The sequence below is a fragment of the Camelus dromedarius genome, chromosome 31 (genome assembly GCF_036321535.1).
Source record: "Camelus dromedarius isolate mCamDro1 chromosome 31, mCamDro1.pat, whole genome shotgun sequence".
Taxonomy (NCBI): Eukaryota; Metazoa; Chordata; class Mammalia; order Artiodactyla; family Camelidae; genus Camelus; species Camelus dromedarius.
The window spans coordinates 13784236-13800604 of record NC_087466.1 but is presented as its reverse complement, the minus strand read 5'-3'; the positions used below and the strand labels follow the sequence as shown (position 1 = coordinate 13800604).

The window sequence follows — 16369 nt, the reverse complement described above, 5'->3', positions numbered from 1 at the left end:
GTTCTTGGTTATCACATCATGATACTTCTCTTGAGGAACATGGTGATTTTCGGCAGTGCCGTGGGTTAGGTCAAACTAGGGAACAAGTTTTCTGCAGAGGAGTTACTTTGCAAAGAGGAAGTCAGGGAAGATGGTTGATGGGATTCCTTTCCCTGGGGACCTCTTTTCGGTTTGTCCCCACGCTTTTCCCTCTGGGGAGGTCTTCCTGGTTTCTTCCTCAGGAAGCAGAAGAGCTTAGGTGGAGATGGCTTTGCTGAGGTCTGAGGGTTGGGGCAGATTTGTGTCTTGGGGACTCTGCCTGTTCCCACTCTCCATGCCTTCTCCACCCCACCCGCATGCGTGCGGGTCCCGGCTCTGCAGCTGTTCCGTGTGGTCTCAGTGGAAAGGCAAGGCATGGCCCCGTGGACCCATGGCCAGGGCGGCAGCTAGCACGCGGGTTTTCTCTGACAAGTCGCCGTGTCCTTGCTTCTTGCAGGGCATGGGCTACCTCCACGCCAAGGGAATCCTGCACAAGGACCTCAAGTCGAAAAACGTCTTCTATGACAACGGCAAGGTAGTGATCACGGACTTCGGGCTCTTCAGCATTTCTGGGGTGCTGCAGGCTGGCAGGTGAGAGGCGGTGGAGGGGCCCAGAGGGGTTCCTGACAGATGGTGATCAGGGGATGGGAAGTCACCCAAATGGCTTTAGTGACCTAGACTCTGTGTTGGGTCTGAGGTCGCTTAGCTGAGCAGCCAGGCTGCTCTGCCCGTGATGCATTGCTGATGCCCGTGGGGCCTGTCTTGGAAATGGCGCCTTGGCGTGGGCACAGAGCATCCTTAAACCCTGTAACACCTGGCCCTTGACTTTCGCTGGAGGGCTCTCTCCTTACTCCAAGCACTCACCTGGAAGTCAGGATCACCCAAGGGCCCTTCCTCAGAGCTTTCTTATGAGTTCATTCATTTTAGTACAGCAGGATTATAGTTCAAAGCAAGGGATTTAAAGTCAGACACACCCGGGGCCCCAACTTGGCTCTGCCCCTTATTAACTGTGCCTTCAGTTTCCTGCCAGAAAGACAACGGGCCTGATGGTGCCTTTCCCGGAGAGTCCTTGCTAGGAGACAATAGAACAACACCCACTGAGCATCCAGGCACAGCGCCTGGAGCACATCAAAGACCACGAAGGCCGTGGAGTTGTTGTAATTAGGATTAATTTGCATACGCCTCCGCAGTGTCACCCAGGAGGGCCATTAACCACTGTTAACTAATTACTTCTCGGCCACTGCTCACCCTAGAGCAAGGTGCCTCCAGTTGACCATGTGAAAAACAGCTTGATCCCAGATAAACAACCCAGGATTCAGACGGTCTCCCCTTTGTGACTTTTAATTTGGAGTGTGTGCACGCATACACACACACACACACACACACACACACACCATAAACTAGCCTGTTTTCTCTAATCATGCCTCTTATAACGAATGGGGTACCTCTCCAGAAAGGCAGCCCCTGCCTGACCCGGTTTCTCTCATCTTACTTCAGTTTCCGATCTCACTCAGCGAGGACAAGGGGATGGGGATAGGGATGCGGATGGGGATGGGAGGGGGTGGTCCAGGGGAGTGCAGGGCCAGAAGCTCCAGCTCTGGGGCCAGTTGGATGGGTTTTACAATTCTGCCCCCTGGTAGTGGGGCAGTCTCGGAGCAAGTCACTTCATACTTCTGAGCCTTGGTTTCTCTTATGTAAAATAAAATAGAATAGGATAAGTTGTTTTTAGGATTCAAGATTATATTTTATGCGAGATACATACATGCATGCATGTGTGTGTAAATATTTCCCCCAAGAGCAATAACTCAGTAGTCACTAAGTCAGTGTTTGTGGAGGCTTTATAGAACATGAGCACCGCGGGTGATGAGAATCCACTGTATTTGTTGAATAAAGGTGGAGAACGTGGCCACTTCAGAGGCGAAGGGACCTGATGACGGTCTGGATGTTGAGTGTCTCTCTCCAGACCACCCTTTCCTGCACCGCCCACTGGGTTTTGGCCTCAAGTACAAGATCAGGCAGTGCCAGATGGAGGAACACAAGAAAGCCAGCAGAGATGGTCCAGGGACTTGGGGTCAGCGCTGGGGACTGGTCCTCCCTGGGCTGTGAAACGGGGCTCACCCTGTGCTCTGCTTCTCCAGGCGCGATGACAAGCTGCGTATCCAGAACGGCTGGCTGTGCCACCTGGCCCCAGAGATCATCCGCCAGTTGTCTCCCGACACGGAGGAGGACAAGCTCCCCTTCTCCAAACACTCAGACGTCTTTGCACTTGGGTATGTAACCCACCATGGCCTTCGAGAGCCCCCACCAGGAAGAGGGGTGCTTCCCTAGGGTCTCTTCAGTGCTTTTGGAAGAGACAGGTGGTCTGTAGGGGCAAAGGTAGCTCGATTTCTGGGTGAGACTGAGGGGATCTGAGTGAGTTGTAGTAGAAAGACCCTGATAAGTTACCTACCCATTCATTCATTCATTCATTCTTGCAAGCAGTAGCCATTTACTGGGTGCCTGCTCTTAACAAATTATCCAAAAACTTAGTGGCTTAAAATGACATTTATTATCTCAAGTTTCTGTGGCCAGGAATTTGGGAGTGGCCTAGCTGAGTGGTTCTGAGCTGGCTCAGGGTCTCACAGGAGGTTATAGTCAAGGTGTTGGCCTGGGCTGCAGTCTCATCTGAAGGTTTGACAGGCTGAGGATCCATTTCCAAGATGGGCCACCCACATGGCTGTTGGCAGGGGGCCTGAGATCCTCAGCACACAGGTCTTTCCACAGGCTGCTTGAGTGACCTCACAACCTGGCGGCCAGAAGCCGCGTTGCCTTTGTGACCTACTCCCAGAAATTATATAGCATCGCTACCACTGTATTCTATTTATTAGAAGCAAGTCACTAAATCAAGGGGAGGGGAATTAAGCTCTACTTTTAACCAGAAAGAATATCAAAGAATTTGTGGACATACTGTTTAAAACTCCCATAGGTCCCTATTGTATCTTGTCTAGTGGAAGACAGACAAGGAAACAGTTTTTACAAAGTACTGTGATAAATGCTTTGCTGAGGATAAACACAGGACTCTGGGAAGAAAGGAAGAACTAAATCCAGCCTGGGAGATCAGAGAGGGCTTCCTGGAGGAGGTGACTCCTAAGCCTACATTAAAGATTGAATATAAGTAGTCCGGGTGAGGGTAAGGTGAAGTATTCCAGATAGAAGGAACACATGAAAGGGAACAAGGGTGAAAGAGAACAAGGTGCCCACAGCGGAGGAATGTGTGAGGAGTGCCAAGTTGCCCACAGTGAAGGAACAGGTGAGGAGTGAGGAGGAAAGGAGCTGTTGGATGGAGAATCAGGACAAAATGAGGCTGGGGTGGTGAGATGAGAGACTAGAGAGCAAAGCAGGCACTCTGCAGGGACTTAGAGGCTAAGTTAAGAAGTCTTCATCTTCAGGGCACTAGGGAGCCATTGATGGTTATTAAGCAGGAGAGTGACATAATCACATTTTTGTCAGTCAATCACTCTACCATGTCAAAAACAGAAAGGAAGACGAGATTGAGGCTGGGTGACCAGACCAGAGGGAGATGCTGAGGTTCTCCATTGAATCAGTGCCAGTGGGTGTGAAAGCTGGGACTGGACATACAAAGAAGCGTTTTGGGGGTAGACATGATAGGGCTTGATTGATTGGTTTCAGTGTGGGTGGTGCCAGCACTGCCCTTAAGCAACTGGGTGGAGAGTGGTATCATTCACCAAAATAGAGACCCTGGAGGCAGGGCAGGGTTTGGGGCACACCAGGAAGGCAAAGAGAGCAGACTTGGGCACAGTGAGTTGGCGGTACCGTGGAGATAGCCCACAGAAGCAACCAGAAGACAGCTGAATCTAGCCATCTTAAATATGAGAAAGAAGAGTTTGGGACTTGTCAGCAAAGAGGTAGTAACTGAAGCCATGGGAAAGAATGAGATGTCTTTGAAAGTGCAGAGGAGGGAGAGACCCTACGATGCACATCAGGGTGCTCTGAGAAGGTGCATTACAAAGGCTTCTGTGCTCTTGTCCCTGACATGGCCATGCTAATCCTCGCCTTACCTTTCCGTGGCGTGGTTGCAAGGACCGGCAGAGATAACACTGGGAAAGCCCATTGGGAAAGTTGGAGGTCGGCAGATGTGTGCAATTAGATTTAGCACCGCCAAGAGATGTTACGGAGACCGTCTTCCATGGAAAAGTACCCCCACTGCGTCCTCTCTATAAATCTGGGATGGGAGGTGGGGGGCGGTGTTTGCTGGCACATCAGGATTCTGCCATCTGTCACTTGGACCCCTCTAGAGGCTGTCACTTGCCCCAATGGGTTTATGCCCAAATCTTTATCTAGTTAGACATTGTTATCTGAAACCAAATTGCAATAATTAAGTTGGTATATTTTAGTATCAATTTAGCAAGAGAAAAAAGAGCGTAATTAACAAAATGTACCAAAGTGAGTAATTGATTTTCCACCGGAGTTTTAATCTTTGGCAATTTTTTTTTCCCTTCAAGCGAATTTCTCTTAAAAGTTAGGTTTCAAAGGAAGTTTTAATGAGGTTTTTATTCCTGACACTGCTGAATTCCGAGGGACCTGGTGCTCTTGGTTTCCTGCCAATTAGATGCATCTTGTTGCTTGGGAACATCATGCTCGGGCAGGACTTAGAACAGACAGGGACTTTAAAAGTGTATTGAGCACCGAGTTAAGCTTGTTCTGGGTGCTGTCTCGTGGAATCTTCAGGTGCACCCTTTGAAGCACGTACCATTGTTCCCAGTTGACAGATGAGGAAACTGAGGTTCCGAGTGGCTCCGTGTCTTGCCTTCTGGTAATTAGAGGTGGAGCTGGGAGTCAGACTTAGGACATCCTGACTCCAGTGTTGGAGATTTTCATGTTGACAGAGCCCCCAGGGGCTTGAGAGTCATTTCACCACTCCAAACCCTACTTCCCTCAGCCATAAGGCCAAGATAATAAAGTCCCTTTATCCTAAGGTGTTCTAAGGATTAAATGAGAAAATGCCATAAGGCACCCAGCACAGAGCCAAGCTCCTGATAGGCTCCCTTCCCCTTTCCACATGAGCGGTACCTGGACTCTGTCTGTGCCTCCTTCACCAGGCCCCAACCATCAACCAGAGGGTTGCCTTCCCAAATAGTTCAGTGTCCCAATGACAGAGGACTCTTAAATAGGATGGAGTGTAAGTTTCCAAATACAGCGTAATGGCCAGTGCTGTGGTTCTGCTGTCAAATGAATTCAACTCTGGCTGAACTTCTTATTTTGCCGCGTTACCCTGGATAAGATACGTAACCTTCCCGAGCCTCAGTTTCCTCATCTGTAAAGTGGGGATGATAATAGCACGCCTTGCTTTAAAATGTAGGTGTTATTATTATTCAGGTGTGACGAGGCCACTAGATCAGGAGACAACTGCCACTGGAAAGATGGTTTGTCATTCACAGTTCCCAAAAGGAAGAGACACATCATACCATGCGGGCCAACACAGGGAAGAGGCAGGGTCCATCAGGAGACAGGGGGTGCAGGAAGAAATGGTGGGCAAGAGCCTTTATTGTGGTTTCCTCAGGAAGGAATGGGCGAGGCAGGAGAAGCTGGATTGGGATTGGTTAGTTTAACTAATTTCAGTGGGGTCTGGGGCATTGACGCCATTCTGAGTAGGGCAGGGGAATGTTGGCCCTGAGTGTGAGAGCCTGATGAGGGGCAGGGGATGTGGAGTACTTTGGATTGGTTCGTTTGCCTATGAAAAGCACACTTACAGGTCAGTCCTTTACTATCTCTAGGAATTGGCTAGTCCCTCCAGGGTCAGCAAGGCCCCAGAATAAAGCATCAGAATAAAAAGGCATACTACACACACACACAAACACACAAACACACACACACACACACACACACACACACACACACACACACACACACACACCCATAATCATAATAAATGCTAAGGGCTTAGCCTAGTGTTGGGCACAGACTAAAAACTCGAGAGGTGTTACTGTTTATGATGAGAACTGCAATCATCCCAGCACCTGAGCATCACCAGCCCTCCTCTTCCCAGAGGGATGAGGTTGGCAGAGGAGAGAAGATGCTAAGTGAGAGGTGGAACCCCAGAAATAACTGATTCGATACAGTTCTCCTATCAGTAAAAAGGATAACTGAGTGTTTTGTGTTCTTTAAGGCAAATTTACATAAATTGAATTGGAGGAAAGATTGTTTCCTAGGATTGTTTCAGATATTCCCTGAATTGGGGCATCTTCTCAGTGAGCTGAGACCTATCCCCTAGGTACAGCTCAGTGACACCCCAGCACCCTGTGAACACCCCCATGGCACTGGCCACGGTCCCCACTGCTGCCCACACCTCCCACAGCACTTGAGCACTGCCCGGCCCATCTCCCCGTCCGTCCCTGCGCATTGTTCACCACAGCGATCCTTTCTTCAGTCATGACAATGTCGTGATTTATGAAACAGACGATAACACAGTCAGTCCCTCTGGAATAATTCCGGCATCGAGTGATGCTGGCATTCAGCCTCCCAGATAAACATTCTTCCCCTGCGATTTTATCATCATTCTCATTTGGCAGGTAAGAAATCTGGACTCGGAAGGGAAGCAGCCTACCCAGTGACATAGTACTAGCATAGAATAGAATCGGGACTTGAACCCAAGGCAGTCTGACTCTTAGATCTTTTTTTTCCCCCGCTTTCCACTGTTTCACAGGAAGGTTCGTATTTACACACAAACATAATAGAAACAATTCTATCCTAGCCTATCACCGAGAGCTAGCTGTTGTTAACATTTTGCTGTTTGCTCCTTAGTCTCTTGTCTGTACCTCCGTAATGGTTTTTAAAAGTGTAGCATATCTCATACACGGTTTGTGATCTACTTTTTCCACTTAAAATTATATATTGAGCACTTTTATGTCAGCATAATTTCTTTGCAATGTTTTAATAACAATACAGTGTTGCATTTCATTTTATGGATTTACCATAATCTATGTGATGAATTCTGGTTACGAAACTTGTGACTGCTACTTTTTTTCCAGTGTTCTATATAACGGTGTGCAGGAGGTGCTTGTAAATACATTTTTGTTTGTATCTCTAATTTTCCCCTTAAGTAGTCTCCTAAAATGACAAACATGGGCTCAGAGATCCTAGCCACATTATATTAAATGGGTCAGGTTCTAGCTTTTGATTCATTTTAATTCAGGCCCTGGAGAAGATATCCTGGGATAAGCACGGCTTCTAAGACATCAAGAAAGCTTTAAGTACATCTTAGGTAGCAAAACACCAGCCTTATAAGGAAAAAACTAGGGAGCCAGAGTGGTTAGGCTCCCCTGTGTTGGTGAGGGGATGCAGAGTTCCAAGTGACATATCACACCAACACCCCTGTAACAATGTCTGCCAACAGGACAATCTGGTATGAGCTCCATGCCAGGGAGTGGCCTTTCAAGACCCAACCAGCAGAGGCAATAATCTGGCAAATGGGCACAGGCATGAAACCCAACCTCAGCCAGATCGGCATGGGAAAAGAAATCTCGGTAAGTCCCAGGCTAATAGTGGCAGGTCTAGGGGACAAGGGGAGAAGCAGATGCAGTTCTGGGCCTTCTTCTTCCTGTTTTGTAAGCTTGCAAACCCTGGGGGGGAGGGTATAGCTCAGGGGTAGAGTGCCATGCTTATTAGCATGCCTGAGTTCCTGGATTTAATCCCCAGTACTTCTGTTTAAAAAATTAAAGTAAATTATAAATAAGTAAACAAGCAAACCTAATTACTGCCCCCAAACAAACAAAAAAAATTATAAGCCCTTTCCCAGAGGGTGATGAGAAAGCATCCCCACCGCCTTGTCAAATAACGGTTTAGAGCTTAGAAGACAAAGCTTTTGAACTATGCCCCGCAATTCGGCTTCCTACCACCAGGTTGCAGTAACACTTGGCTAGGTTTTTCCTAGCAATGAATTGCTGAGTCTAATAGTACCAGTGAATCCCTCTTTCTCTGCTATTTTTTAAAGACATACTTTAAAATACCACCAGAATTAACGCCTTAAAATTTTTATGTAGATTCAAATAAAATTAAGGCATTCTCCAACTCAGAACAAGATATACAGAAACAGAGAAACCCTAGTATAAATTAATACTCATCCTCTAAAACACATCAGGAAGCATCCTCTTTTGATCAGAAGAGAGAAGAATCAGGGAAGGAATAATTGCCTGGTGTGTTTTTTAGGATTACCTGTCTTTCCGCTTCCTCTCTCAGGTGAGACCATTACGAGTAATTTTCCACTCTGGAGGGGTGCTTATAGTATTGGGATGTGGATAGTGGCCTCAGGATTCCCTTTTCTCCCTCTCTTTTGAGGAGAATGCCAAGAAACTCCTTGGGGAGCATAATTGATTTCAGTGTATCCCAGACCTTCTAGAATAGGACTTACCTAGTTTGCTACATAGGTTCAGAAAGTAGAAAGGGAAAGGGTGGATGGATAAGTGGCTGATGCATGGATGGATGACAGATGAAGGATGAACACATGAACTGAGATGGATAAATGGATGCCTGAGTGATGGATGGATAGCTAGATGGATAGGTGGATGGATAGAGGGGTAAATGGATAGATGGATGGGTGGATGGATGGATGATGGAGGCATCTGAAAGTGGAACAAATAGGTAGACAAACAGACAGATCCAACGAGGTGCCAAGGAGTAGTCAAGCAGTTACTATTTCTGTTAAATCACCACATATTGCTTTCTTTTAGGACATTCTTCTCTTCTGCTGGGCTTTTGAACAAGAAGAGAGACCGACCTTCACCAAGCTCATGGACATGCTGGAGAAACTGCCAAAGCGAAACCGCCGCCTGTCTCACCCTGGACATTTCTGGAAATCTGCAGAGTAGGTGTCCCCCCTTAGCATCTCTCCCCACTGCCGTTGCCCGCTGGCCTTTGTCACCTTTTTACTCCCCGCCTCCTCCACCAACCATCTACTTTCCATGTACCCACCTCCCTCCCCCAGCCCCCACCCTTCCCCACTGGGTTTCTGTTCAGGGCATTGTCCTCTGGGATTTGGGTTCTAGAAGCTGCCATGCAAGGCCTTGGTCCCTGTGGATGCCATGGCTACCTCATTGCCTATCTCTTCCCGATGAAGGTTGATGCCCCAGTGAGTCTGAGCATCACATGACAAGGCACTACCCTGAACCCACTGAGCTCCATGTGTCAGCTATTCAACATTCCCCTCCATGAGGCCTGGCTTTCAGAAAATCGCCCCCTTGTACCAGCAGCCTATCCCCATCACGGCCGCTCTTGGCTTCCAGCATTCTCTGTTGTGTGAAGACAAGGGGAGGGAAGGTTCTCAGCTTCTTCTTGCCTATAGTGTCTCTCTGGCTTCCTCATTAGGAGGCCGCTTCCCCTTGTTTCTGGCTGGGATCAGTAGCTTAGTCTGAGATGATACATGTGGTGTCTCTCTGGGTCGCAGCCTCGGTGGCTGGTCTCTCCAGACGACGAGAGCAGGAGAGGCCCAGGTGAGGCTCCTTGAGGGGTCCCCGCTCCCTGCTGCACTGACAGTTGATCCAAACACACATAGTTGTGCACACTCACACAGACACAGCCAGGCGTGCACACACACGTGCATGCATACATAGGAACATTCAGTGAAGCACACACATTCCCACACACACTGGAGGGCTTTTCCTTTGTGGAGCAGCTGGGCTGGGTTTGGGCTCCAGAGATCAAAGGCAACTCCCAACTCCCTCTCTTCCCACTTTGTCACTTTGGACCCTCAGTTTATTGCCTGGAGCTGGAAGCTTTCTCTTCCACATTATGACCCCTACTTCGGGGAAAAGAAGTATGAAAGAACATAACAAATTAAAGCCTTGAAGAAGCAGAAGTCATCGTCCAAGTAGAAAAGTCCTAGGAAGTACCTATTTCATGGATGATGAATGTGTGTGGTGTCTGTGCCCTATTCCTGTACCCGTGGCAGGCATGACTAATCTATTCTGCACATTTGCCATTACTCAGTCCTCAATAGCAGCTATTTAGAATCACTGTGGCCTTCCCTGGCCATTCCAGATTTATCCAACCTCCTTTTACACATGGAGAAACTGTGGCCCAGGGACATTCTGCAACTCACCGATATCCACACAGGGTGTTGGTAACAAAGCCAAGAACACAGGTCAGGCTCGAATTCCCTAGTTCAGAGTTAGCTTTCCCCACAACATCAGCCCCTGTAGATTTCTCGGTCATGCTTATCCAGCTTTGAGATGGTCACTCTCATGGTGTGGTTCTTCCAGAAACCACCGGGGTTAGCAGTGGATTAGGGGAGGGCTTGGTTAAAGTGGGCCCAGGATCTGGGTCCTGTCTAGGGCTTTGTAATCTGCAGAGGGTATCGACCAAGAGGTCTCAGCTGCAGCTGGCGTGTTCCAAGGAGATGAGCAGCTAACTCAGAACTCACCTCTGGGGTCTCCAGGTTGTGTCCCCAGTGGCTCACATCAGAGGAGCTGGTGTTTCTAGAAACCCAGCATAGTTTAGTACATGGTGAGCTGGAGGCATGACCAGGGCAAGCCTGTGTTCCAGAGCAGGGCATCTCAAAATTTAGTTTGCACTCGTATCACCTGGGACTTTGTTAAAATGCAGATTCTCATTCTGTATGTCCGGGGTGGGGCCCAAGATCTTGCATTTCCAACAAACTCCAAGGTGATGTTGAAGCTACTGGTCCGCGGACCACCCTTTGGACCTGTGCTGTCCAATAACAGCCACTCACTACATGTGGCTATTGAACACTCAGAATGGGGTGAGTTTTGATGGAGTGTGCTCTGAGGGTAAAACCGACCCCAAATTTTGAAGACGTAGGAGAAAGTAAAGAATGTAGTTTGTTACATGACATACGCAGAATTGGTCACGTGTTGAAATTGTAATGTTTGAGATATAATGGGTTAAGTAAAATATGCTATTAAGATTAATTTCACCCTTTTTTTACTTTTTAAAATAAGACTAGAAAATTTACAATTATGTGACCTGCACAGTTATTTCTTAAAAAAAAAAAAACAGTTTTGTTGCGATATGGTTCACATAGCATGTATTTCTCCCAGTTAAAATATTCAACCCAGTGGGTTTGGGTATATTATATTATTTTTTAAATTGTGGTAGAAAATATATATATATGTGTGTGTGTATATATATATATATATATATATGAAACAAAATTTGCCATTTTAGGTGTACAGTTCAGCGGTATCAGTTTCATTTGCAGTGTTGTACACCCATCACCACTATTTCGCTCCGAACAGAAACTCTAACCCTTAAACAATCATTCCCTCATCCTGCCTCCCCCTAACCCCTAAACTCTCATTTACATTCTCCATGAATTTGCCTGCTCTGGATATTGCGTACAAGTGGAATACAATATTGTCCTTTTGTCTGGTTTCTTTTACTCAGCATGGTGTTTTCAAGGTTCATCCACATTGTGGCGTATATTAGAACGTCATTTGGTCTGTTTGTACCTTTTGGCTATTGTGAATAATGCTGTTGTGAACATTGGTGCGTAAGCGTCCGTTTGAGTCCCTGCTTCCAATTCTGTTGTGTTGCATTGTATATGTGTTGCACAGCGCTGGTCGAGATCACCATGGCAACCACCACCAAGATCGCCATCATCTGGGTACCACTTATTAAACGCATGTGTGATAGGTGTTATATCAAGCATTCTGTCTGAATTATCTCACTGAATCCTCAGAGCCTCCTAGGAGGTAGTCTGGTGCCCCTCAAGGAGGTACTGTCTCTGTTTTACTTATGAGAAAACCAAGGCACAGAGAGGTTAGGTGCCTATTCACAGGTCACACAGCTAGTAAGAAGCAGTATTGGAACCCAGGTTGGTCTGGACCCTAAATCCATGATCCTGACCCTTCCACTCTGCCACCTTCTAGGCACAGATTACCTGTGCACCTTCTGGGTCTGTATCCAAAATCGTCCTGGGAGAGTGGACACAAACTTCTGCCCCTGACCGCTGGCTCAACGGTAGTCAGCAAAGCCTCTACTCATAACTGGAGTGTCTGGTGTGGGTCTGGTCTCACCTCCTTTTCCTGAATCTCCATCCCTCACCAAACATTCTCAGCAACTCCACATGGTATGTGGGCTGGTGTTCCAGCAACACATGGCCTCAACCCAGCCACACCTGGTGACCACCCCTAGTCCAGAGGCTACATACGCCAGTGAGAAGAGCCTGCTGCTTCCTGGCTGTGCACCACTGGGCAAAGCACTTACCCTCTCTGAGCCTCAGTTTTCTCATCTGTATAAAGGGTATAATGAGATCAGGTATGTGCGTCACTTGGCACGGAGTCTGACACGTAGTAGGACCTCTGCCTTTTCTTGCGGAGGACAGGAGCAGTTCATCTCAAGCCTCCTGCCTTCCGAGAGGGCGCTGATTCACAAAGATGGCACTGTCTCATCCATGTGACCTCTTGCCACTCTCTCCCTTCTTTCCCCACTCCAGGCTGTGACCGCTGGACAAGGGGACAGCACTTAGCTGCCTCAGCTCCCACGCCACCTCTCCTCCCCTGCTCTGCCCTCTGCCAGCTCAGGAGGCCAGAGGCTCACCATCAGCGGGTACCGACCCCGGCCGGCCTGGGAGCACTGCACGACTGAGCCCGGCGGCTTCCCCGCAGCCCAGGCCCGTGCCCGTTTGCTCGGGCAGGGTGGGGGATCCCCGAGCTAGGACTTCACAGGACCGGCCAGGGAGATGCGGCATTGATCAGTGAGGCCCAGGGGGACGGTGCAGAGAAGAGAACACGGGCTGGATGCGGAGCCCCTGGGCTGCGAGACCAGGGCAGGAGGCCCACGCGGGCGGGCTCGCCGGAACGGTCTGTGTGTCCGTGTGTGTCTACGTGCGCGACACCATCTGCTCTCAATTCCCCTTGACAAGTAGGAGTCAGGCTGCCCCAGCCCTGGAGCTGAGTGCCCTCAGCTGTTTCGGTGTCTGTGTGGTGGGTTCCAGCTACGCTCTCTGGGAAGATGGGACAGGGATACAGAGCCAGGCGCCCACATGGTGGAGGTTATGGGCCCGGGATCTGGGCGGGGCACTCAGCTGTCCCTTTGTAAACATCTGATCTCAGAGGCCCCAGCCCATGCCTATCAAGGTCTGGGCACTTTGTGTGTTGCTCCAAAGTGCATGTCTCTTGCATCCTGGGTCTCTCCAGGGTACGCTTTGCCGTCTCCGCCGCTTCTCCTGTTCTGTGACAGCCTCGTCCCTACCTGCTTTGCTGCCCAGCCTCCCCCCAGCCATTTGGAAAGCACAGTGATGGCCAAGATGACTTCTGGGGGCTCCTTGCAGCTCACCTTCGTCCATGACACCCCCCGAAGTCTGAGCCTTGAGAACTGGGGCTCTGGGAGGGGGAAGTTCTAGGACATTCTTTTTCCCTCCCTCTGCTCTGGCACTTACACCAGCTAAGTTTGTCCACCACAGTGACAGATACGGGTCATTAGGTTCTGTGTGTGTTGGGTTACATGGCGTGTGCACAGCATCCTGTTTGCAAATGATCCCCTGCCCCCGCTGCTGCATCCTTAAAAAGTCCTACTGGGTAGGCGAGGTGGGAGGCCGTTTGTTGGGGTTCTGCATTCTCGGCTCCAGCCAGTGCTGAGTCCCAGAGTGGCTTCCCCCTTTGACGTCTGAACACGCTCAGTGCCCCTGCCTTCCATCCCTCCCCACCGGGGCCAGCTGCTTTTTCTGACCACACTGGGGTCAAGTGTTCCACGTCAAGGTCTCTGGGAGCAAGTCGGTGCAGAGTGATGGCGGGAGCCTCAGTCTTTATGTTCCTTACTGTTTAAGAGAATGTCTTACATCTCCAAGACCCTGGACCCCCTTCACCTGACCTAGCATCAGAGGGAAATCTGTCCCCCAGCAGGGCACAAGCAGGATAGCTGGGCTTCGGGCAGGATGCCCAGGGCCAGCCCCCAGTCCTGCTGCACTTCCTGGGCACTGCCCAGCTCGGTTTCTTCCGGCCACTATCTTATCTCAATATCTTGCTCCCAGAGAGGGGACCTTAGACTTTAAAAACCCTACCTGGGCTCAGACTCACCATCCAACCCGAGATACGGGGATCTCCCCTGCTTTACGTGGGCCCCAGACTGGGTCACACTCTGGGGGCCAAGCCTGCTTCCGGATTGGGAAAAATGATGAGACCGGGCATGCTTCCCAAGACCCTGGCCACGGGGGATCCCTGTGTCCCCCAGAGGGCCTCCCTGAATACCTTCCCCATGCTCCCACCTGCTGGGGACCAGGGACTCCAGGCCCTCGCATAGGCCTTTCCTAAACATTCCTCTTCCCTTGGTGCCTGTAACTGTGGCTCTCAGCCCATCGTTGTGCATCCTGGAGGCATTTGCACAGGTTGGCGGGAGCCCCAGCTGCTCTGATGTTGCTGCAGGCAGCTCTTGTCCGCGGCTGGCTCCCTATCCAGGCAGGTCACCCAGCAGACCAGCCCCAGGCCCAGGCTTGGGCCTCTGGAGGGTCTTGCCTCTCTGGAGTCCAACGGACTTCTCGGGTCCACGGACCCCAGTCTGTCATGGACCTCAGTGCGGGGGAAGGAGCAGCCAAGGGCAGCTCCCTGAAGCTGAAATGCCACCCAGGACTGCAGCCTACTACCCCGGGCTTCTGTCGTTTCCAGAATTAACTAACATGGCCACTCAGAGCCTTTGGCAAAGCCCAGCCGCGTCTCCACAGGCTGATTTTTCCATTTGTTCACAAGCACCAACTTGAGGTTAAGAACGGGGCCTGAGGGAGCCAGGGAGAAACCTCCGCTTTGCCTGCGCCCTTGGAGTTTCTCTGCTTTTCAGAACGGGGCTCCTTGGGTCCATCCCTGGGTCCCACATCCCTTGCGCTTGCCTTCTCCCTCCGCCCACGTGGTCACTTTGCTCCGGCCTTCCTTGCCTTCCTCCGTCTCCGCGCTCACCAGCCCAGCCCCTCCCTCGCACCCTCCTCCGGCTCCACCCCCCAGAACTGTTTAGAAGCCAGCTTTCATTTGCAGACGTTTCAATCCAGGAAGAGCCAAACCCTCGCTTTCCACTGCTGACCTCCATCCTGTTCACTGAAGTCTGGGAATGAGGTCATGTTCATTAACTTGTTGCAAGTGGGGAAAAAAAGGTGGTGTGTGTATTTGCATGGGAATCGCCAGGCCCACCTGGGACTCGTTCTGTAGAATCCACACAGCACAGATCGTGTGTGCACATGTGCCTGATCGCAGCTGCATGCGGGCGCCCGGCATCCAACAGCGAGTCCTTTGTGTCTCTGCCTTGCTTTCGGCAAACCCTCCCATACCTAGGCTTCCCAAGTGGACCAGTCCGCAGGGTGGAGATTCCACCAGGAAGCCTTGACCTTGTCTTCTTTGAAGGGCATGTGGATTTGCACACTGAATTCCACCCAATTCTCCCTGCCTACAGGTCTTTCATAAAACAGGGGTCTCCTGGCAGGAGGACCCCCTCCCTTGGCCTTGTAAGGGAGCATTCCTACATGTCACCGTCCCCAGAGCGAAGCTGGAAACTCAGAGTCACCACTTAATCCTGTTTTGTCCTGATTTTCCTTTTGCTGGTCAGAGAGAAACCTCTTGTCTTGCTGTGAAGCCCTCTTCCTCCTCGTTTATTTCTACCTTGGGTTCTTTGTCAATAGAAATTCTGGATTGGTCTCTGGAGACTAGACTCCAGTATCTGGGAAGCCCTGTTCTGTCCCCCGTCCACCACCCACCCCGCATACACACATCCCACCCCCACTCCTCCCTTCCTACGGTTCTTGTCCCTGCCTGTGACTGATCATCTGAGGAACAGGAAGTGGTAAACACTTAGGCCCCTTCTATGTTTAAAAATCTAGACTTTACAGTTGGCAAATTATGCCTCCGTGGGCTGTATCCAGCCCACCAAATGGTTTTTTAGTCTTTCACTGGGGAAAAAAGCAGAAGATTTCATGATACATGAAAACTCTATGAAATTCAAATATCAATGTCAATAAACAAATTTTATTGGGACTCAGCCGCCCCCACTCCTTTACATATGGACCACACATTTGTACTGTGACAGAGATGACTGCCTGTAACAGAGACAGGATGACCCTGAAACACGAAGGTGTTTACAGTCTGGCTTTGACAGAAAGCTTGCCAACCTCTGATCTAGGGGACCGTCGAAGGAAGGAAAAACCAGTTTACACATGGCTCCCAGAGGAGGCAGGAACCAGGGGTGGGAGGTACAGGGGCCAGGAACGTGTTCCAGGAGGGGAAGAGCTTTCTAAGAGCTCACCCTGAGCTGCAGTGGGCTGCCTCGTGAGGTAGGGAGCCCCCCGTCCTGGGAGCGGTGTGGGCAGACATCAGGACCACTTGGCGTGCGCGCTGCGGAGGTTGGGAGGGCTCCCTGCTTC

General features: G+C 50.0%; 1 protein-coding gene across 2 annotated transcripts in view; it reads left to right on the top strand.

Annotated features, from left to right (window-relative positions):
- The window catches only part of KSR2 (kinase suppressor of ras 2), a 393165-nt gene extending 377182 nt beyond the window's left edge, over window positions 1–15983 (top strand). For both annotated transcript variants that reach the window (XM_064481173.1, XM_064481174.1), the window contains 5 exons: window positions 476–609; window positions 2157–2288; window positions 7412–7541; window positions 8745–8878; window positions 12467–15983. In XM_064481173.1, the coding sequence (XP_064337243.1) occupies window positions 476–609; window positions 2157–2288; window positions 7412–7541; window positions 8745–8878; window positions 12467–12473 (537 nt within the window). In that variant the 3' untranslated portion in view covers window positions 12474–15983. The remainder of the gene's footprint in view (window positions 1–475; window positions 610–2156; window positions 2289–7411; window positions 7542–8744; window positions 8879–12466) is intronic.
- Window positions 15984–16369: the final 386 nt, after the last annotated feature.